Below are 23626 nucleotides of genomic sequence, written 5' to 3'. Positions count from 1 at the left end.
TGTAATGCAGAGCTTGTAGCAGATAATGAATAACTTAAAGCATAATTACACTTACACTGCACATGTCTCCATCTACATCCTGCCCATATAAAAGCACTCCTATTCATATACACCACCTGACCTTTGTGCATTATGACTCAATTTTGCTGCATTTTTCATGTGCACGCTCACACACAAATAAATATATAAAAGCACCGACAATATTTCTCAGAAACCCTACACTGTACTGAGTAATCTTTGAGAGGGAGTGGAGTAGATTGAATCCTGTGGGCTTTCGTTGATCGCATCTGGAAGTAATTAAGTAAAGAAAACAGCCTTTAACAGGGTTAGGGTTGAGGGCGGAGTGCATGCCAAAATTAGAAGAAGAGCCTCAAAGGCAAGGTGAGAAACAGGTCTGTGGATGTTGGACAGTTCTCCAAAGATGACAGAGTAAAGTTTTGTAAGCTTTGCAAAGGTGATAAGAGGAATTTTTAAATGATTAAATTAATCCTTTAACTCATAAAGCACATTATTTTTCTTAATAAATGAGTGCTCTCACTTTTAGCCTTTTTTTAACTCATGGCCCTGCAGAAAAATGTCATTGCTTAGATACCTGTAGCTTCATATTTATTTTCAGTTATTAACTGTTTACTCTGCTGCTGCCTGGGTTACTATAAACAGTCTTACTGTCCCTTTAAAAGAGTAGTTTAATAGTTTGGAAAATATATTGGATACATGGTTTGTATGGTCAGTATAACAAACATCCAAAAGGCAGTTAGCCTGGCGCAGAGACTAGTAACAACCACTAATCACCAGCATGTATGAGCAGCTCCATAAATTTGTTTGCACGCAAAAAGTCTGGACACTGTCAGGTGAATCGGGCCAGGATACTATGGAAAGTTGGGATGTTGTGTAATACATTGTCTAAAGTAGTAGTGCTTTGTACATGTGCTACTTGTACTTGCTGCTTTTTCTTTCAGTAATTTGAATAAATTAGAAAATTAAACTGTTTGCTGGAGAAGCCGCTGAGCTGCTCCCTGATCTCAGAGCATTACCAGTTATCTGACAGCACAACAGCAAGTCATTGCAGAACAGAGCATCCCTGCAAACCAGTTGAGCTCCACACATTTGAATCATTCTCCAAATATAAAATGTACATTTGATCTACTTGACAACATGTTCTGATTCTGCAATATGCTCTTGTTCACTGAGGCAAAAGATAAAAATTAGGATTCCAGTTAAATTCACATTAGATTACAGTGCTTTTAGGTGAAGAGTGATGTTTGTTACTTAACAGCTTTCTGTGCATTTTTCAGTTAGCAGGCTCTCAGTTACAGTATATGACTTGACAAACTGCTCATTATTAACCTTGCTGTCTGCCCAACACTCTCCTCAGCAGCACAGAAAATGTGCTTATTATTCTCAGGTTACTCAAAATTGCCCCACTGATGTGTTTCCCGCGGCGATTACTAACTGCTATACAAATAAACTTGCCTTGGATGTGCCGTGCATGAAGCCTAATGATTTTAGTGTGTGTGAATGGATTGCTCCACAGCATTGTGTTGCAGTGGGGGAAGAAGTAACAGAATTTTTAACTAGCATACAGATTAAAATACTGCTGTATCTACAATACTACTTGAATAAAAGTACCTAGAGTTACTTTTCTACTCTTTATTTCACAGTCATCCAGAGCTCTTTAACCAACTGACCTCTCTGATTGAATGTAATACTGTATGTTACAGAAATGCCAAAAGATGTAATGTTTTCCTTTTGTGTTTTAGAGTCAAAGCATCAACACTCTGCAACGGGAGGACAGCTGTACTGTAACCGATGACTCAACCAGCCAGTGTTCTGGTACAGTGGACAGTGAAGAAGAGAGAAACATTGCTTTAGAGAAGAGCATGTAAGTCTAAAGCATTATACCAAATACTGTAACTTCTCTAACTTCTTTATCCCCTCGGGATTGCTGAGGTCCATGGACCAGCTGCTCCTGGCAGTCCCAAAAGCCCCTTTGAAAACCACGGGCAATTGTCCGATTTCAATTATTTCCCCCAAATTGTGGAATGATCCCCTTGCTCTTTTATCATTTTTCCCTTTTATAGATAAAGGCTATGTGTTTGCCCTTGTTTCATGCCTTTATGCTGAGAGAACTGTGACTAACTATGATTGATATTTCGCACAGAGCCCTGAGATCATCATCATGTTTTTTAATGTTTGTCTTTCAGATACGTGCTAACAGAGCTGATAGAGACAGAAAGGCTATATGTTGAAGATCTTGGACTTATAGTGCAGGTATGCCTCACCTCAAATGATCTACTTATTTGTATTTATGTAAGAAACACCTGACATTGCTTAATTTGTACCAAAAGCAAAGGAGTTTATTTCCCGTATAGAAATAAGCAACTTAGATACATGTTTGTGTTTATACAGGGTTACATGGCCACCATGGGTAATCAGGGCGTTCCTGAGGACTTGAGAGGAAAGGACAGGATTGTGTTTGGAAATATCCACCAGATCTATGACTGGCATAAGGAGTGAGTCAGAATGTCTCCCCCCTGAGTTCCTCTGAATATGAACATCTCTTATGTTTAACAAGTTTTCCCCCTAAACTTTTCATGTTTCATAGCTGTTAAGCATGTGTCATACCCCCTGCTGCTGTTTGTTTCCTGCCTCTGAGTACGTGTGTGTGTGTTTGGCTGGTTGGCTGCTTTTGCCTGACCTTCTGTGCTTCGTGTCACACAGTTATTTCCTGGGAGAGCTGGAGAAATGTGTGGGTGATCCAGACAGCCTGGCCCGGCTCTTCATCAAACATGTGAGCCTAAAGATCAGTGAGAGACTAGTGTCCTTTTTTTTTCTCAGTCTGAACATTTAGTCATCACAGTCCCCAGTGATGTAATGCCTCGGCCTGCTGCTGTGCAGATGTGTTTTCTTTTTGTAGATCAGCTGACTGCAGGTGCAGCTGGTAAATAACAGGCAGCAATCAGTGTCGAAGACGCTTCCACTGAGACCCTGCTGTTTGTAAAAAGGAGCTGAATCTACACCTCTCTGAGCTCTATTAAATTTTTTTGTTGTTTTTACTCTAAACTTCAGAAGATTTGATGATCATCATTGCAAACGGCAACATTAAACACAAAGAAAGCAACTTTTATTTTGTGTTTTGATGTAAAACATCAAAATGTGGAGAAACTGGAAGGGTGTGGAAAACGATTATTGGCACTTTACAGTCGAGCATCCGTATCGCTGTGCTACAGCAGGAATATAAACAGAATAAACTCATAATTTTGATTTGATTTTCGATCCAAACATCTTTATTTCTTTAAGTTTCTGCAGCATGTCTAATTCAGCTTTGGACACTAAGGTGTAATTCTTACCCTGCTCATTGCTCCACACTTATTTGTAATAATTTCCATTATCCCTCTTCCACTTCCAGGAGCGGCGTCTTCACATGTATGTCGTTTACTGTCAGAACAAACCCAAGTCCGAGCACATTGTCTCTGAATACATCGAGACATACTTTGAGGTGAGAGCCCAATGGTCTCTGTCCGCAGAGATGACTTTTTCAGCCTAAAAAACCCTTGTTTTTCACATTTCTTTCCATTTTTGTCTTCTGACAGGATCTCAGACAACAGCTGGGTCACAGGCTGCAGCTCAATGACCTGCTTATCAAACCTGTTCAGAGGATCATGAAGTATCAGCTACTGTTGAAGGTTTGCTACTTAAAAAGATGACCTATTCACTTGCATGGCACCTGCTACATGTTAATATTAAAATAATCTGTCATTCGTTTGATTCAGGAAACATCAAAATGATCAAAATATTAAATAGTAAAAGGGTTAATTTACTTAAATTAAAACGTTCACAACTGAAAATTGTGAGTAGGCTCTCAGCAACCTTGCATACAACTAGCGGGTAACCAGTTGAGTCACGTTCTCTATTGCAGAAAGATGTCTTGCGAACGAGTTGTACTCAGGCTCATGCTGATTGCAACTTATTGAAAATCCATTTGCTTTTATAAATTAGAGGGCAGCTATTTAAAAACCTTCTCCAATCTGTCTGAGAGTGGTTGCAGAGGGAGATTAAGATTATTTTGAGACAGTTTCCTTCAATCCAGGTGACCTGTGCGTTCACTTTGCACAGGTCCAGGTGACCTGTGCAAAGTGAATGCAAAAGGTTCGGCAACTGGTTGCAAACAGCTGTCACCCAGTTTTTTGCAACCGGTTGCCAAATATGAAAAATTAAATTCAGCCACTGATTTTGATCCTAGTCACAAGGAGGTTTTTATTATACTGAACCATTATAAGTCCTTTTTTCCTTACTTTATGTTACAGTTTTCTATTCAAGTTGTTTCAGTTTATTTTATGAAAATTAAAATAAATCTCTTATTGACTGGCACCTTCAGGACTTCTTGAAGTATTACAGCAAAGCTGGGAAGGATGTGGAGGAGCTGCAGGTACGAGCTCATTATGAAATGGAAACTCCAATAAAATGCTTTATCATTTCAATCGCACACTAAAATTATGTTTTCACTGCTATCCATCTGACTCAGAGAGCAGTGGAGGTTATGTGTTTTGTGCCAAAACGATGTAATGATATGATGAATGTGGGAAGGCTCCAAGGTTTTGAGGTAAGATCCGCCGTTTTTTAATGTGTTCTTAAAAAATAAGACGCATATCCGGGATGACTTGTGTTCTTTGACAATGGTATATAATATATGTACTGCTCAGGGGAAAATCACGGCTCAGGGGAAGCTGCTCCAGCAGGATACCTTCTCCGTCAGCGAGCAGGAAAGTGGCTTCCTGTCCAAAGCGAGGGAGAGGCGGGTCTTCCTGTTTGAGCAGCTGGTCATCTTCAGTGAGCCAATTGATAAGAAAAAGGGTTTCCCTTTGCCGGGGTACACCTTTAGAAACAGCATCAAGGTGAGATTATATTTGAGTGCTGAGTGTTGAGTGCTTTTGTTAATGTTCAAAATGAGCATGTTGTGTTTTGCAGGTAAGCTGCCTTGGTGTGGAGGAGCACTCTGAAGAAGATCCCCGCTGTCTGGTCCTGACTTCTCGAGGCACTGACGGCAGTGTGACGCGCTTCATCATGCAGGCATCATCTCCGGATATACAGCAGGCTTGGCACAGTGATGTGGTCCAGATATTAGAGACTCAGAGGAACTTCCTTAATGGTACCGGAGCTCAGTCTTTCTTCTATACGACTGTTGATTTAAGAGTTTGGTCTGTCTGAATAATGCAACATATCTTCCTGTCTGCTGCAGCTCTTCAATCTCCGATAGAATACCAACGGAGGGAAAGTAAGTCAAACAGCCTGGGCAGGAACACAAAGTCTCCATCTACATCAGCATCTGGCCTGTGGCCTCACTCCTCAGCATCCGTGGACAGGCGTCAGCAGCCCTGTTTTCTGTCTTATAACACCTCCTTGCCCTCTATGCATTCATCCCAGCACAGCCCGGCCTCGCAAACGGTGCGTGTGAAACAGCAGTGCTCACCATCATATTTATGCACAAACATGCATCTGTATTTTTCTCACGATTTAACTTTGACTTCTTTGTCTCTTTAAGGTGTCTAACCCTTGCGTGGTAACAGTTTGTGCAGCTCATCCCTCACTTTCCTCCCCCATGCAGCTCAGTCTGTGCTCAGAGGTGAGACGTGACTGTGGCACATCCAATGGCCTGGCTCCCTGCAGCTATCACAGCCTGCAGGTAAATAATACACAACACTGACTGACCTCAGTTATTTAACAGATGAGGCATCTGCCATGCTGATAATTTATTCTTCCTGAAAGAAAATACAGTAAAAGTTGTTTACGGTCTATAGTTATGCACTGGTGTCATCAATGAACATTTAAAGTGTCTATTTGAACCCAAATTATCTGTATAGGTAGAAATTCACATTTAACGATTACATTTGCAGGCAGCCAATTGAGTCGGGTCCCTTTGAGCTGTGGTCATTGGTCAAAGACTCATTCAGACTGATGGCAAAATGTCACAAGTCTGTCTGCATTTATAAATTAGCAGGTTTTTTTTGCAAAATTTCAACAATGTCTCTAAGAGTGATTGCAGTCCGTCCAAGTCAGACTGCAACTGTTTGCAGAAAGATCCAATCAGTCGTCTGGACAATTGCCCTGTCATCAAAGGGATGGTGAATGTGCACAACCATCAAGCTCTGGGCAGCCATTTAGTCAACACTAGTTGCAGTCGGCTGCAGAATGTGATATAATTCAATGCAGTCAGCATTTCTAAATAAAATAAAGTGATGTAGATCAGCTCTGTGGAGCTGGTCTGTGTGCGTGGACTGAGGCTGTTTGTTGTGGCGATCACTGATGGTGATGGGAAATGACTCTCTGTATGCCTTTGTGAAAATATCCTGTTGTTGTTACTGCATGGATTTACAAACCTGGTTGACCTAACCTGCAGCCAGTTTATGGAAAACCCGTTGACCTGCTCTTTTATCTCATTCATTCAGACTTCCACCAAGAGGAGGAAGCAGTTTGATTACAATACTTATTAGACGTGCTGATCTGGCCTGATTCCACAAAGTTGTTCTTGTCCTCTTGGCTTGCTCTTTGTGTTTTGGATCAGCTGTGTTTCTATTGTGCTTTAAATGCACAAGAAAATAAAATAAAAGTTTCCTATCTACCTTTTCACACAGCCTTTATCACACATGTCATGCATGATTCCTGACTCCGTGCCATTTTTATGTAACAGCTTCTTAATTACATTTATGTAAAGAAAGTCACTGAGTACCGGTTCATTTTTCATTACTGATGAAGTAACTGCACATAACTTTTGCAGCCCTATTCTCCTAGATCCAGGCTAAAAGAGCAGAGGTGACAGGGCCTTCATAATCGGTGCAACAACTGACCTTTTCACATATGATTTACCTAATGACTAAAAAACCCCTATTTGTTCTTGCTTGCTTTGAGTTCTACTTGAGCAGGGTTTCCTGGCTTTTTATTATGCAAGCATAGCCTTATTTACTTCTCGTATTACTTTAATTGATTAAAGTTTCTATTTTTAAAATGTATGTTTATAGTTTTTTTTGTGCATACTGTATTAAATAATTTAACAATTTTTGTTTAAATTACCTCAAATTTACCTCAAGTGGTGAAAACAAATCACTTTATTCTGCAAATGCTAATATTACAGCCTTAACAGCACAATTCTTTTATCTCCGTGTTATTTTTAAAGTTTGCCTTTTCAGTCTTATTTTGCAAATGTACTAAATTACACTGATGCCAGAATCAATCACCTGATTAACAGGAAGCCTTTGAAAATCTGCAGTGTGTCTTTGCTTCAAATGCCAGTGTAAAAATTGCCTATTTCCTCTCAGGGTGTGCCCGCCAGTTTCCAGACGATCACATTTAAGGACGCTGGGACTTATTCAGCGCATCAACTAAATAACTTGGATCAGCTCAAGGAGAGCGAGCAATAATGCGCTGCAGTGTCACATGAACTCAGTTTACCCTTCTGGAGCTGGAGTACCTCGACTAGGTCTGACTGCCAGGACACTTTGTTCCACTCATGTACACAAGCTGTCCGAGTCTGCGCGTCTCTGTTTTCACATATTGTCTCATATTTCCTTTAGGCTTATGATGTGGGGACTATTCTAGTGAAGTTACTTTGGTGTGACTGTATTCATTTGAGTGCATCTGCATATACATTACCAATCAGCTATAACATTAAAAACAAGATGAACCGAACAATTCCGATCATCTCTTGCAATGCAAAAACCTGCTGCGAAGCCTTAGGTGCTGCCATTCATCTGGATGTTTCTTCCACCTTATTAGCGAAGCAGCCTCTTCCAGCTGGACAGTGCACAATACGCACTGCAAAAACTGGACGTAAAGTCAGATTTGTTGACTTGGCCTCCAAACTTTACCCATTCTGACTGAGGATCTGCACGAAGGCACGAGAAAGCCCCGTCCACAGGCAACACGTCCATTCCACAGAACACAAAGTTTTCCACAGACTCAGTGAACCTGCATCCATGCCTCCAAAGCTGGGATGCCAAATTTGTTTTACATTGAGGGGGCACATATAGCCCACTTTGATTTCAAGTGGGTTAGGTTTATCTACACATTTAATGCCTGTGATATCTTAATATAAGAAAAAAGTGCAATTTCAAAATTTTGTCTCAGTTTTTCTGCTTGATTAAAAAAAATGTTGCCATAAGACATGAACTAATTTTATCAGGATGACTTTGGGGTTAAATTGTAAGAAATAATTGTGTAAAATTACAGAAAAAGTTCTGGTACCTCATTTCCTTGACTGTCCTGTAATTATAAAACAGAACATTGTTGTTAATTCACATTTTTAGAATTATTTTATTATTATTGTTTTTAATGTGGACCCATTATAAAACAAACAAACAAGAAATGTTTTAAGAGTAGACATTTAAGAGTAAAAAAAAATGGGGGCAAACAAAAATTCTGTTTTTTTCCTAATTGTTAATACTTTAGTGTAGCATGAATGCAGGAGGGCAGTCCTTATCAGCAGAAAAAGCTGTTAAATATACCAAAATAGAGTTAAAAGTCGAGACTACGCCCTCTTTCACATTATCCAGTAGACCAGTTTGGTGTCTGTGTCAGGAAGATTCTGGCCCCCAGGCCTTATGTTTGACACCCTTTCTCCAAAGAGGTCATTTCACTAAGCAGGTTATTTTAATGTTTTGGCTGATTGGTGTAAATGCAGGCATATATTTCCTCTCAGGGTGTGCCCGCCAGTTTCCAGATATATATATATATATACATATATATATATATATGTGTGTGTGTGTACATGAAGTGTATATATCTGTGTCACCACAGAGACTGTGCTTCACGGTGTTTATGTATTCATTTCTTCCTGTTTCCTTTGAAAATTCTTTGATGGATCTTTGCATAATGCGTAATATTTTCACAGGAGACCAATTCCACTTTATTCCCACAGAGAACTGAGATCTTAAATCCCTCCTCAAATAACTGTATCCATGAAATTGCCAAGTGACTGTAAATCCCAGTTATAGTCCAGGATCTCAATCCACACGAGTTATGTGTATCCCTGCAGTCCCTGGAGATTAGCGAATAGCTGTGCTTTCTGTCTGGTGGCCTGTTTTAACCCTGCCATTGTCAGTCTTATCTGAACTAAACATGTTTGTGGACTTACACAAAGCTTGTCATAACCAAGCAGAGAGAGGAAAAAGGGAACACAGATAAAACCGAGGTGCTCATTCGTCATTGTCGTCTTGAATGTAAATAATTTTGTGTTGGATCATATCGGTGAATCTCGTGCTGTCCTGATACACTCGTGGAATTAAAGAAGTTGTTCAGATATTTGTTATCATCATTTTTAGTTTTTCACTTCATGTGTCTCTTTTAGCGTCTCCTGACTGTTGTGTGTCTCTTGTTATTTGGACCCATTGAGTAACTTGTTCTCGATATTTGCTTTGGCCCTTGTGCCTATGAGGTCTCAAGGCTGATAGGTCAGTTCATTTATCCTTCCATGTTTCCCGTCTATTTTAAATATAAATGACCCATTAAAGCATAGTTGCTGGGAAATATGAATTATTTCCATCTTAAACCAACAGTCTGCAATCGATCAGTCAGAGTGTAAGTCAGCAGCTATTTCCTGTCATTTATTGTCTTTTCCATGAATTAGTTTTCCTAATACAGGCCAGAGGACCCCTTCCTAGCCTCATTATAATGTGCAGTGTATAACTTAATGGATGCCTTTGGTCGCTATCCAGAAGATTTATGTTCCCAAATGTGTAATAATCAGGTTGTTTTGTCTTGTTTTTATAAGATTATTTAAAAAGAAAATCCAAACGAAACATCGAAGCTGCACACAATCTGATCTCTGGTCTACAAAGCAGGGAACCAGATGGTGCTTAGCACCCTCTAGTGGAGGGAAATGCTCATCATTATGAATTAAAGAGTGAGTCACAATGTGAGCTCTTTAATTTACCAGTTTACAAGTCAAATATTTTATATTATGATTAATTATATGGTCTAACTAATTAATTATTATATTTTTATATTAAAAATTGCAGCTGGGTCTATACACATACATATAAACAGAATTTTTATACAGTAAACAAAATCATGAAAAGGCATAAACTCGTGCTGCTGGCACCTGCTCTACACTTCTGAACATAAAAAATTTCAGTACTCCAAGCAAAAGACTGCCTGAAATTTCTGCATCACACAGAGGCCATTTGTCCTTCAGTCATCTGACTATGTGACACACAACATCCTAGTGGTCTCGTTGTTCATTTGCATTGCATAGACTCACACTGCCTCATCTTTTACATGTTTGTCTGCTTGTTTAACATCTTAATATTGCTACTGAAAATGAAGACGAAACCTTGTAATTAATACGAAGGCTTTTGTTTTTTATTTTTGTGCTTGGCGGAATTTTAAGGGAACATCCATTATGCAGTTTTTCTGGGTGAAACTGACCAGACTGCGTTGAGCTGATAGGAAGGCAACGGTAACTTAAATAACCACTTGTTACAACCAAGGTGTGAAGAAGCAGAACCTTGAAGCAGCTGGGCTACGGCAGCAGAATACCACACAGAGGATCACTCCTGTCAACTAAGAACAGGAAACCGAGGGTTAAACTGAACTTTTGCTATCAAAATCTGGTGGTAAGCAGTAAAGCACAGATCCATGCTGCCTTGTATAAACAGTTTAGTCTGCTGTTGATGGTGTGAGGGTGTAGAGGATATTTTCTTGGCACAGATTGGGTCCCTAAATACCAACACAGAATTGTTTAAATGCCACAGCCTATCCGAGTACTCTTGCAGACCATGTTCAACCCTTTATCACCACATCGAACTGGTATTTTGATGACTGCCTCCAGCAGGATAATGCACAACGTCACAAAGCTCAAATTATCTCAGACTGGTTTCTTGAGCATGACAATGAGTTCCCTGTACTCACATGGCCTCCACAGTCACCAGCTCTCAATCTAATAGACCAGACTCGGGATGTGGTGGAACGGCAGATTCTCATCATGGATGTGCAGCAGACAAATCTGCAGCAACTGTGTGACGCTGATGTGGACCAAAATCTCTGAGGAATGTTTCTAACAACTTGTTGAATCTTTGCCACAAATAATTAAAGCTGTTTTGAAAGAAAGACAGGGCACAACCTGGCACGAGCAACATGAAGCTAAAAATAAGACTTACCTGCATGTTCCTTCATGTTCATGGCCCTCAGTACCTCTCTGATCTCCTTCAGCTCTACACCCCCAGCCCCACCTGAGAAATCTTCCTCCTGTGTTGACATGTGGTTGCTGTACATTCCTCTCTCCAAGTTTCAGACGCTCAGGGATAGAGCCTTCAGCTTCCAGGCTCCGACACTCTCAGACAACTTCAGTCATTAAATTCAAAACCTGGTTTTAGACGCAGGCTTTTAGTCTCAAATATAAACCATGCTTGCTATTATTTGACAGTTTTTGCCTCTCATCTATCATGTTCATTTGCTTCAGTAGCATAAAAGATGTGCTTATAAATTAAGTTCTGTAATCTGTAATCAAAAGACTGTAATCTATTGTAAGTCAGCGTCTTCATCCTTTGAACCAACATCACAACATTGAACACAAGATTTCGGTTTTTTTCCCCACACACATTTTTTATAACATTTGAAATGAATGTAAAAACTCTCATAATGCTCAAACAACTCATATTTTTTTGTTTTGGGTGTGGGGGTGGGTGGGTGAAGCAGGCAGCAAATGATTTCTGTGTCCACACAATAAACATCACTGTTAAAAAAAATCCTACATCTGTCAACACTTACAAATTAAAATGTGAGACAAATTCTTCAGTACACAACTACATACAAACCAAGCAGCAGGAACACTGCTGTTAGTTTCTTCCATCAACAGAACGAACGTCACATTTTGGTGAAAAATAGAAATGAATTAAAAGTCACAAACAGATGCCGGTGTAGCTCAGAGCAGATCAGGTTCGATTCCGATGTGCTGCTTTCTGACCCGACACCCCCCTGCTTACTTGACTCTCTTCACTGTTCTATCTAATAAAAGGCAAACAAATTGTTAATAAATTAATAAATAAAATAGTTACAAATAAGTCGATATTTCTCTTGGGGATTAAAAAAAACAGTTGATAAATCTCTGGCACCTTATTGCTAACAAAACAAAGTTAAAAAACTTGCTTAGGAAACAAATACAGTGATACAAGGGTGCCATCTAAAGACCATGGTATAAAAGAACAGCATCACCACTTGAGTCTCTGACATGCAGGAGTGCTCCAAAGAGGAGTTTCAGTATAAAAACTGTATTCTTGCTTCATCCCCCCCCCCTTCTCCATCCTCTTTTCATAATGATGTGAGTATTTTACAAGTACTTTAGTTCAACCAATGTTTCTTTTGGCCACATGTAAAGATCCGGTGGTGAGCACTCAAACGCCTCGTTTTCCTCAGATGCTTGTTGGGGAAACAGACAAACAGCAGAAGACGACGATTACAGCTGCTCCCGCAACCAGGTAACACCTGATGAACTGAGACCAAAAGGTTCTCCTCCTCAGATCTTACTTATCTCTCCATGGGTGACACAAAAGGATTCTGGGTAATGGGCAGTAAAACCATAATGCACACACAGATTAAAGCACCCAAGAGCTAGCAGGATCCAGACCTTTGGCACGGCCAGTCAGTACCAGAACCCGACAAATGAAAAGACTTGGAACACGTTCTTCATGTGGCATTGGCAAGGAGGTCACACTGGAGCTCCGAGTCTGCAGCTCTGTCACTTAACTGATAGGGTTTATTGTCACTGACAGAAAGACCTTGTTCCAAGCTCAATTCTATATTCGGCTAGTGCAAATCGAAGGAGAATGCATGCACATCTACCCAAAACAGCATGACAATGAAGTTACACTGGCTGCTACCTGTTCGGTTCTCCCAAAGCCTGGTCTTTGTGCAGGGTATGAGCAAGATTCCTTTATGACTCGAGATGTTACTGGGCACTGCAGCTCATTTTCTCCTGTCTTCACACCAAAAAGGAAGCCTAAATTTTTCTGTTGGGCTTCTAGATGCTAGAGGACTTTTTAGCTCACTGCAGAGCTGTGCACTGACAGATAAAACATGCTAAAACTGCTCTAAAGGCTGAAGCTGGAAAAATAATTTCAAGGTTCTCAAGAGAAGGCAAACCAAAATTTTATCTGACAGGGCGTGGGGGAGGAGAACTTCTTTGGCAACTCGGGGAGAGCGGAGGAACCTTCGAGAAAAAGAGGAGAGGGGAAGCTAATTATGAGTCAAGCACTGAAACCGATTCTTGAAGTACAGGAGGCCGTTTTTGGTGTGCGTGGCATCAGAGGAGGCTGATGGGTAACGGAACTTGGCGTAGGTCTTGTCGCTCTCTGACTGGCTTACCCAGGGTAGTTTGATTTTGGTCGCGTGATTGACAATGACATCATCGCAAGAGCCCACATGGAGAGAGCCGAGGCCATCGATGAAAAACTCTAGAAAAAAAAGGGAGAGGGGTAAACATCCCTCAGTGGGTCAGGAACACTTTTAATTGATGAAATATTTCAGGTATGAAAGTGAGGAGAAGGTGGCGTGAGCTAAATGTTCCATTTAAATCAGATTTCATTCAGTTTAATGTAGGTAAATTAAAGCCGAGCTGCGACTCCTCCATGGTGGTGTGTGCTGATAAGAAAATGTCACAGCATAATTTGCTAGCAAAAATTATCTTGCACACGTTATCGTCTCAGTAAGTAAAATAAGATATGAATCTTTTTTCTTAAATTGCTAAGATATTGTTGCTATCAATACCTTAATCTGAGATATTCATCTCTCTTTTATTCTTAAATGATTAAGGAAACATTAAATTAACTTGATATGGCACACAAATTGACTCAGTGCTGCAGGAGGATAGAAAAACAATGAATATGAATATACGATAAAGTGCAAAAGTCTTGAGTTACACCTCATTTCTATATATTTTTCTAGAACAAATGGGAAATAGGTGATCAAAAACAGTGTTTGTACAATTCTAACAAGCTTGAAAGTAAATATTTGGTTTTACCACCTTTCTCCTTAAACACAGCCTGAGCTTTAGCTTTCCTATAATTTCTTGAAGCAGCCTTCAGGAATAGTTCTTCAGGCTTCTCAAAGGACATTCAAAGCTGAGTGTTTGCTGCCTTTTGTTCTGTTTTCTGATCCCACACTGCTTCAACAATGTTGAGGCCTGGGTTCTGGACACTCAAAGAAAGAAAAACTTTCAAAGAGCTTCTGAATGCCTGAAGAAATATTTCCCAAGACAATTACAAAAAAAAGAATGGTGGCTCAAGACTTGTGTATAAATGCGTAAATAATAATAATGATAACATTTTTTTTTCTTTTCAATTTTGGCATATTTTTGCATCCGGCAGTCAAAACACTGAATAAATAACAGATGGCATGATGCTAAATTTGCTCCTTTGATATGAAAGGAAGCCCTGTACTCACCCAGATGAGCGACCCTGGTGAGGCGTGGGTCAAAGCCGACCTGCTGGACTTTGTCTGTGCGAGCTAAAAAGAAGTTGATGACCCCATCAGTCACAACGCAGTTGGGGAAGCCTTCAATGACGTGATGAAATCCTCTCCTCATGTGTAAACAGTCACCATCTTCCTCTCCTGGCTCAATGGAGATGGTTTGACGGTAGGTGGCGGTGTACCCCGTGGCCTCCCGCACTGCACCACCCACCTAGTTCACACACATAGATACACTGTCTCTACAAGAGCCCCAAAACTTTAATATTAACTGAGAAAAAGAAAAAAAATATTCTTCTGCTACTCACTAGATCCAGAGTGGTCCTTTCTAAAACATCTACAAGCTTCTCCAGCTTGGTGTTGGCTGTGAAGATGAAGTCATCATCCACCCACAGTACGTACTTCGTGGTCACCTGGGACACGGCCAGGTTTCGGCCGGCAAACCAACCCTAAGAGACGCAACGCTGAGGTTTAGATTGAGATCGCATCACCAGTGACAGCAGGGAGAAGACTTCAGTGTGTCCTTACCTTTCCAAAGGGCATGATGTAATGTTCGATGTAAGGCCCAGAGATGGTTTGGGGATTTTCACTGTCATCAGCTATAACTATGGTAACAGTAGGGTAGTATCTTCTGATGCTGTCGATAAGATCTCTAAGCTTATCGTAACGCAGGAACGTTTTTGTGGCTATTGTCACGAGGGCGCTGATGTTGTACTCTGCAGAGAGTTGATGGAGGAAAACTGACTTTAGAAAGTGCTGTTTGACTCAGAAAGGATGTCTGACTTTAGTTACAAACACCGTCAACATGCCGGTGCTGTACCTCCTTTGGATCCAGTGTTGTACAGTTTAGGTGTTGTTCCGTGTCGGATCTTGATGCTGAAGACAGCTTGATGTCCCTCTGTCTCAAGCTGCACTAAAAGACCCCCGACACAAAAAAAACACGAGTATCATTAAGATAAAACTATGAATGCCTCACTCTCATCTGGTTCTCGTAAAGCATGTAGACATAACAATGTCATGTCTTTGTACAAAACCAATTTTTCAGACCCTCAGGTTAAAATGCTAAACTCTACAGCATTTTATAGACAATTCCAGTAAAAAAAACAACACAAAAAAACAAAACACAAAGCACTTTTAGCTCCTACGGCTAATTTACCTTTCATAAAAACTCTACAGGGTTGGGATGACAAGTAAAGACAGATGTTATTAACAGATATTAACCCCCAGGCCGAGTCGTTCGGTACTGGGACGCGAGAGTTGAAGCTCAGGTGTGAAATTTATGGTTTTCAGCATTTTTATTGTCAACTCGGTTTCCCTGGGTCTTTGTAGTTGTGTGTCTTATTTTGAAAGAAATATTTAAATGTTACCATAGTGACCAGAGAGCATTAAGGGGCAGAGAGGAGGATGTCACTCGCAATGTTGTTGGCACATTTTCAGGAGGAAAATGCTAATAAAGTTACACAATTACAAAGTGAATTCGCATTTATTATCATATTTACAAATTACCACGGTTTTTGTCTTGGTCATATCATTTTATTTTGTTGTATTTATCCACGACACCTTAAAGGCCAGTTCGTGAAAATATTGTTTGACACTGGAGGTTGGGGATCACTGTATTAAAGCATATCCAGTGTTTAAACGGCCAGTTTAAGGAAAATATTAGTTCAGTTTAAATTTGATGGAAGCAACATGTCCCCAATTGAGACAGGAAATGCTGGAAAAGTAAGTGTTACTAAAAATAGAAAAGAAATAGCTAGAGGACCATTTAAGGAAAAAAGAAGCATCTTAAAAAGTTTTCTCAGAAGTAAAGAAGGGGAGAGGTTCACCAATCTGCATAAAACAGTGTCTACCGATTGTGAAAGAATTGTGTTCCTCACTGTAAAACTGTGAAGACTTTAAATATCTCGTCATCTGCAGTAAAAAAATATCATCGAAAGATTCAGAGAACCTTGATAAATCTCTTTTTGCAAGGGACAAGACAAGGCAATGTCTTGTTTCTGTTGGTTGAAATGGCAAAAAGTTGTTAAAAGAGCTTTAAAGACAGTTTTTCACTGTGGGTTTTACTTTTTCTTGTGAGACAGGAACACGGGGTTTGATGCACCAGTCCAGCTATGGTCATGTTCAAGTGTTCAGATACATTGTCATCCTCAGCGGAAAGATTGTGAAAGCCTTTCCTACTTGTGGTTAGGCAAATTCGATTTAATGTCCTACATCACTCAGATGCGCGTGCATTAAAGACAGACATGATTCTGTCATGAAGACAAAATGCTGATCTGCCTTTTTGTAAAAGGTCCATACTCTCATTATAAAGACTCAATGTATTTTCTAAGTTTTGCTGTGAATAAAATCGATTGCACTCAGTTTTTATTTACATTTTAAAAAGTGCCCCAGCTGTTTTGAAACTGGGTTATACTATACAGGCAGAAAGTCAAAAGACAAGGGCAAACATGCCTTCAGCCATTCAGGTTTTGTGCATGCTTACTATTGTTAATTTTGTGCGAAACAAAGAGGCTCTGATATCAGACTGAATCCTGCTTGGTTGCCCAATTCTAGCTCAAGAGAAACAGCTCTGCAAATAATTTTCTCTGCCAGGAATACCATACAAGAGCAGGTGTGAGGCCACTGAAAAGGGAAAAAAAAGCAAGGTACACAGAGTAGCTTAGTATAAAGGCTGGAGACACTCGGGAAGGTTAGCCACGTCTGATAATGCGATGATGGCAAACAAACAAAACAATCCTGGTGTTGTACAGACAGTGCTGGGGAGTAACGGAATACATGTACCGCCGTTGCATATTTAAAATACAAAATATGAGTAACTGTATTCTATTACAGTTACTTTGTTGAAAAAAATGGATTACACTGTGGTATTTTCCTGTTTCATATGTTAGGCTATGCCCTCTCTATATTTGGTAATTCCACGCCGGTGAAAACCCAAACAAAACGCGCATGAAGAGGCTCTAATGCCTGTGTCTCAATCTCGCGGCCCTACTTGCGGGCCGCATAATGACGTGAAGAAATATTTTTTTGAATTTTTACTCCAAAAATGATTTAATATCAAGGCAATAGGCAGAGTGTTACAGGCATAGCCCTAAAGAATGTAGCCTCATGGGCAGTGTAGTCCGTGCAGCAGGGAGAATGGACTGCTGTACCCGTTATGTGTCTGTGAGCACGAGGGAGGGAGAAAAAGGAGAGTCTAAAAGTATGAGTTGCCACCTACCAGAAACGGGAGATGGAAGCATGCATGTCAGTCACCTCCTGCTGTACCTTCGTATATACTGTATATGCATGATCAAAGTATCAGAGTTTTCATCTAATGACCGAGAGTGAAAAAAAATCCACATATTGCTTTAAATTTAAACACAGATTCAAATTAGGGTGTGAGATGATTCTTTTTCTGTATCTTTACTTTCTCCTTTGTGGAATTTGCTGAAAAATACAGAAGAACAAAGTCCAGAGCTGATAAGACGGTGGATTGTTTCCGAGGGCTCACCTGTGTCTGCCGTGCTGGGATGAAACAGCGTGTTCGTGTAGGTGACGAACTGCAGCTGTCGGTTCATGTTCGGCAGCAGGCGGCTGGAAAGAGTCATGTGCATCTCGCCATCACCTTTGATTTTCACCTCGTCTACCTCCGCGGCCACATTTAGAGTTCCCAGCGTGGCAGTGATGTTTATCTGCATATGATGGAAAGAATAGCGGTCAAGGTCAGAGGACTGCAGGCATTTAAAATATTTAAAGACAGACACTTTTGAGCACTCACTGAGTAATTATCTCTGGGAAGGTCATGTAAGGCCAAGCCTGGAAAAGGAGAAACAAACACTGATTGATTTTCAGTCCATTTCCTGTATGCACCAGCTGGATAAATAAGGCCTTTCAGAGGGGTGACCTTACAATATATGTAGGTACAAAGAATATCCAGTATATAAACCACCTCTAGTTCAGGTTAATTTTTAATGTTTAGGGGCCAGTTTAACTACTTTCAAATGATAAAACCATGAGACTTTCAAAAATATCTGAGTTGCTCACTCGCTGAAGTCGTACCTGGGATGATGCTTGTTTTCAGGGGTCGTACTTCCACCCCCTGTGTTGGATACTGCAAGGGGCTGTTAGCCTCAGCAATAATGAGTAGATCTGCAGGGGTCTTTGACCTGAAATGAGATTTTTTTTTCCATCAACAAGCACAGCAAGCAGAAAGCAGGAAGCTCTTCGCAAATAACAGTCACAATTACTATTATCCGCGGATATCATTATTAAAATGACCTCACGTTTCTTACTGGAGAGCAAAGCTTTTGATAAAAACAAGTTTTGTCGTATTAGGAATTAATTTCAGTACTTCTGAAAAGTTTAAATTTTTCTGGAAAGGTGGCTAATTTTGTGTTACTTTTTAATTGCCTTCATCATTTCAAATGTTAATAACTAGAGTCAGTATTCAGTGGATTTTGTCTCACTGGCTCTCTCAGCCAGAGTTTATTCAATAAAGAAACTGAAAATTTAGTCTGAGTGATTCATAATAATGGCGTCGGGATTTGGATTGTGACAGCGTCTGTGTTGCATGTAGAAGCCGCGTCGATGTTCACTATGATGCCTCTGTGTTTCTAAATGGAGGGACAGTAACTGTGTGTGTGTATGTAAGCGTGTAAAAACTGCAGATAGTAAGATTAAAAGCAACAGTATTTTATCTATACTTGCCATTGTACAAAATTCATCTCATGTAAACAATAACGTGACGCACAGCTTGACGTCAAAAAAAGGCGCTCACCTTTGACGTTGCGTGGCTAAATCTCTGTTTTCTTTGTACAGACGTAAACGCAAAACTTGAGTTTTTAAAAAACCTCTATTTTCAGTGATCCAAAACGCTTTTACGTGTGGACGAAAGGCCCGAACAAATAGAAAAAGCTGCATTTTCAAAAATACCCGTCTATGTAGCCTTACTAATGCACAACTCCTGCACGATCCACAGAGATGCGGGGAGGTTTTAAGGCTGCCAGTTGTGTACAGGAAGCAAGCAAAAAGCAAGGTCTGTGTTTATATATGTTCTAATGCATGTATATTCAAACCGCGTAGTAACAAACCACAAAGCGAAGCAGATCAGCAGATAGTGATGTGAGATCATGGATGATTTTCCATGTTAGAGATAGATAAGTCTAAAAAACAATTTCCTGTAGCGTGCACTGAGACAGATGGATTATTTCAAGTAACACATTTTGTTACATCATTATTTAATTTAAATAAAACAACACATCAGGCCACATAATAATATTTTAGCCACACAGATAAAAAAATGTGAAACATCTCTTAAGTACTCCTTACCTCGTCTGAAAGCTGCTGTACTCTTTAGCCCGTCTCCTCTTCATCTCCTCCAGCTCTGAAGCCTCGAAGGCAGTGTGCAGCGGGTGAGCTGACACCCGCGGGAACAAGAGTTGTGCGAACGGTAGGTTTACCCCCCCACTTTCGCCCTCACATATGCATCCATTACGTGCCAGCAAACTGGACAGATTATAAGACACGTGTGATCAGATTTAAGCTCAGGTCCGTCCGCTTTGGTTCAAAATAGCATTACTTACCTCGCCACATTATCCCTTACATGGAAGGGAATATTGCTCAATCGATGGTCTGACTCAGGGACCCTCTCTTCCAGATGCCTCTCTACTATAAACGCTGGTCGCTGCCAAACATCCACTGTGGTATAACCCCGAGTGGGCCACGAATGGAGGAGAGCCAGTACTAGCACCACAGACACCAAGATGACTAGCAACACCGTCTTCCTCATGGACCGCATCCTGGAACCTGTCAGAGATTAGAATGCTGGATGACGCTCTGGTTTCTATAATTATACTCTGACGATATTTCCGAACAGGAATGCGATTTAAGTGACGGGAACAAAATCAACAGTCTCTGTTTTGTGTGACAACTTTGTGAGGTTTTGCTAAAGTTAAAAGGTTATGTCATCCCCCTGCACCACCCCTTCCACTTCAGCTCAACCCCAAAAACAGCCCACAGGAAGTTGTTTAATCGCAGTTGTTTAATTATAGTCTCAGAAGATTTTCTAAGTCGTCACCACAGCTACAGATCGATGGAAAATTATTCGCATTTTTGTGGTTGCACTCACAGTGGAGCCATTAAAAGAGATCTATATATCTGCTGAAAGGATCAGCATAATGAAATCATGAATGCCTTCCGATCCCTCATTCCCCTCCCATATTTTTTCTCCTCGATTCTTCTAGAAAATTCTTCTAGAAACTTGCCAGCACACAATTACTTCTTTCTCCTCCAGCTGTGAGAAACAAAAACTCCATTTCTGATTCTGCATGCACTTGGGTGTGGGCGAGATGGTATTCTTGTAAATGGATTGCTCATATTGTGGGAACGTAAATATTATACACAGCTACAAAGTAGGAATCCAGCCTTCTTGTTAAAGACATAAATGCTTACATCTAATGATGACGACTTTGTTTATGTCCAGAGTAGGAAAAGTCTAGTGTTAGAAATAATGTAGAAAACCTTTGAAGTGATGGAATCAAGACTCTGTCTCTTGTATGTGTGTGTGTGTGTGTGTGTGTGTGTGTGTAGGCTTGCTTACAATGACAAAATTCACTGCCACAAATGGAGGAGATAAGACATTAAATTAAACATTCTGTAACCATTTAGCAGACAGACTTTCATTTCTAGCAGTTTAAAAAGTATTTATAGGAATATATACCTCACTGCCTCTATCCAGTCATTGAAAGGAAAACCTCTGTTGACACCTGCATCTCCAGAAACCATGTAAACATTCGTGGAAATGAGCAAGCGCCTTCTCCATCTGGAAAGAACAAAAAAACAACTCAAAGAGTACAGACTGAAAAAGTGGATAACAACTAATAATAATATAACAGAATGTACTCTTAAGAAACCTGAAGTGCATATAAACTTATATTATCATGAGGTAAGTGACCATGTAGTGTCATTAAGTGACTGCATGGTACCACAGCTGCCGGGGGAAATTAGTTTTTGTCACGAAATCAATCAATGTAGAGCAGTGTCACAAACCACGGAGGCCCCAGGAAAGTGCAATCAAACGGTGAGTTTATTAACACCCAGGAGAAAACATCAGCATATGTCTTCTGACAAAAATACATGTTGAGAACACTTTTAAAGCAGTGAGGTATCCGCCCCCCCATGGCGTAAAAATAGGTTAAAGACGTCAGTTACAGTAAATGGTACATTTTAGATGGCTATAAACAGACATAGAACTTCTCATTCCTATAACATCTTCCAAACAAGGTAATAACTTCAAGCCTTCGAGGTCTCTGAGGGCTGGTTGTCGACTCCGGTCATCTGTTACCAAGTAGGCTAAAATGCAGTTGGAAGCTAAATGAGTTAAGGCCTCAGGCCTGACACATTCCTAGATTATATGTATTGTAAGCATGTCTGTGAAGGTTCTCAGTCATCCAGGTCATCGTAGTCAAAGGAGCTTGCAAAGAAAAGCGTCTGGACTTCTTTAAGTTGCTTGAAGACGTTTCAACTCTCATCCAGGTTTCACAAAATATAAAAAAATGAGGGGTTGGTCTCGACTTTTTGCATAGTACTGTATTTCAACAGAGATTGTAAGGTAAGACAACATGACATGATGCATATCTGTGAAGATATGCCTGCAGTAATGCAAAACATTGCTTTGCATTACTGCAGGCCTCCCAGATTTGATCTCCCCGTCTGAATGATAATTAGCAGCGATAGTGGAACAGCCCTAAGACATAACAGATAATCTAAGCCAATCAGAACATAGCATAGCTGTGTGCTGCACGCTGTTGTCATTAACCTAAAAACGAGCCTATGGTAGGGAGTGCCGCGGTGAACATGCTATGGGCATGCATATAGTCCGTGGGTTCCTACCAAAGATTTGCTCGCATGTTTCGGACTATTTGGGATAATTAGCACAAAATTAGCACACCTTCCTTCGTACTGTGAAACATGAGGAAAATATGGAAAAAAATAATGCGAATGTGTGTACACAAATCCGAGGTAGCGAATATAAATACCCGGCTAAACACAGGCCTATTAGCCCTCCTTATTCTGAGTGAGAGCGCAAGAAAACCCATGCATCCGAAATTATCTTTAAACAGCACTTCTAATATGCTGAAAAACATCTCCAGAATAAAGACATACTGTGCATTTAGTTATTTTACCACCATGTTAATGTCAAAAATTTAAAAAAAAAAATCTCACGCCTATCCCCTCTTTGTCTATCAAAGAAGCTGTCAAACGTTCAGTCAGAACTGAAAAACAACAACCCCAGAAAAAAATCCCCTGCCGAAGACGGGGACACGGGCCTTTAAAGCAGCACCCCACTGTAGAAAAAATCAAATAACCCCAAAGCTCACCTCAGTTAAGACGCACACACTACAGACTCTTTCACCTCCCTGCTGCACGGAGCTCGCCCCTCTCTCACGAATCTGTTCCTCGGAGGTCTTGAAAACGATTATGCGGGGGGAAGAGGCGCAGAGAGGAGCTGCCGCGCATCGCAGCACTGCAGGCTGTTGGACGGATGCTCCCCCTGCAGCAACAGCGGCTGCAGCGCAGCGGTGAGCGCACCGATATCGCCGCTACACCAGACTCATCAGCGGTCAGTCAGCTGAGCACGCACACACACAGACATAGAGGAGAGGATAACACTGAACTGACTGCACGATTTCTCAAAAAAAAAAAAAAAAAAGGAGAATTATGATCAAACAATAAGATTTATGTCTACATACATGTTTAGATTGGTGTGTGTGTGGGCGCCTGTGCACACAGTCGATAAATATGTGTACTGCTTTTTCAGCTTTTATAGTATCTTACCCTCTGTACTTCCCCTCCTCTCTGGTATTCTGTTAAGGAATGCTTTTTTTCTTCAAGGAACTCTTGATTTTTTCCTCACCAGATATTTAAACCCAGTAGTTTGACTGCACTTTTCGCTCAGCTCGGTGTGTACTTTTTGGGTATCATATGAATCGTTTTATTGTTTTGTCATTATTTTACCTAATTGTTATTGTAAACCTTTAAAATCAGTTACTTGGAACTGCTTTGCATCAAAACAAAATGAAACAAACGAAGACACCCCCCACCAAACATTTTACCATGCGACAGCCCGCCTTGTCTTCGTGCTTATGTGTGAGCCTATTTCATCGCAAGACAGGCGGTGACAGCGGAGATGTGC

At 40.5% G+C, this 23626-nt stretch overlaps 2 protein-coding genes across 11 annotated transcripts in view; one reads left to right on the top strand and one right to left on the bottom strand.

Annotated features, from left to right (window-relative positions):
• The window catches only part of arhgef25b (Rho guanine nucleotide exchange factor (GEF) 25b), a 32653-nt gene extending 23363 nt beyond the window's left edge, over positions 1–9290 (top strand). For 7 of the 8 annotated variants that reach the window (XM_085273902.1, XM_085273901.1, XM_085273900.1 and 4 more), the window contains 13 exons: positions 1761–1882; positions 2205–2271; positions 2410–2513; positions 2722–2791; positions 3410–3499; positions 3594–3686; positions 4379–4429; positions 4526–4603; positions 4704–4895; positions 4969–5149; positions 5240–5445; positions 5543–5683; positions 7314–9290. In XM_085273902.1, the coding sequence (XP_085130028.1) occupies positions 1761–1882; positions 2205–2271; positions 2410–2513; positions 2722–2791; positions 3410–3499; positions 3594–3686; positions 4379–4429; positions 4526–4603; positions 4704–4895; positions 4969–5149; positions 5240–5445; positions 5543–5683; positions 7314–7415 (1497 nt within the window). In that variant the 3' untranslated portion in view covers positions 7416–9290. The remainder of the gene's footprint in view (positions 1–1760; positions 1883–2204; positions 2272–2409; positions 2514–2721; positions 2792–3409; positions 3500–3593; positions 3687–4378; positions 4430–4525; positions 4604–4703; positions 4896–4968; positions 5150–5239; positions 5446–5542; positions 5684–7313) is intronic. The other variant, XM_085273907.1, reaches the window with a different exon arrangement.
• Positions 9291–11561: 2271 nt separating this feature from the next.
• b4galnt1b (beta-1,4-N-acetyl-galactosaminyl transferase 1b) lies at positions 11562–23526 on the bottom strand. 3 transcript variants are annotated; one of them, XM_085273898.1, is made up of 13 exons: positions 22812–23526; positions 21152–21253; positions 20016–20238; positions 19762–19938; positions 18493–18599; positions 18212–18249; positions 17945–18125; positions 15275–15367; positions 14983–15170; positions 14763–14903; positions 14431–14668; positions 13354–13442; positions 11562–13198 (listed from the first exon to the last, which is right to left on the bottom strand). In XM_085273898.1, the coding sequence occupies exons 3-13, from the start codon at positions 20228–20230 to the stop codon at positions 13139–13141; spliced, it is 1527 nt and encodes a 508-aa protein (XP_085130024.1). In that variant the 5' UTR covers positions 20231–20238; positions 21152–21253; positions 22812–23526; the 3' UTR covers positions 11562–13138. The 3 variants fall into 3 exon arrangements, with proteins under 3 accessions (XP_085130024.1, XP_085130023.1, XP_085130022.1); XM_085273897.1 differs by having other exon boundaries at positions 11562–13442; positions 22812–23062; positions 23269–23519; XM_085273896.1 differs by having other exon boundaries at positions 11562–13442; positions 22812–23519.
• Between the last annotated feature and the right edge of the window lie 100 nt (positions 23527–23626).

This window comes from Mchenga conophoros, linkage group LG5 (genome assembly GCF_057382185.1).
Source record: "Mchenga conophoros isolate Kocher_MC1m ecotype Shallow Benthic linkage group LG5, M_conophoros_male_GT1.1, whole genome shotgun sequence".
Classification (NCBI taxonomy): domain Eukaryota; kingdom Metazoa; phylum Chordata; class Actinopteri; order Cichliformes; family Cichlidae; genus Mchenga; species Mchenga conophoros.
This window is presented reverse-complemented; position numbering and strand designations above follow the sequence as displayed.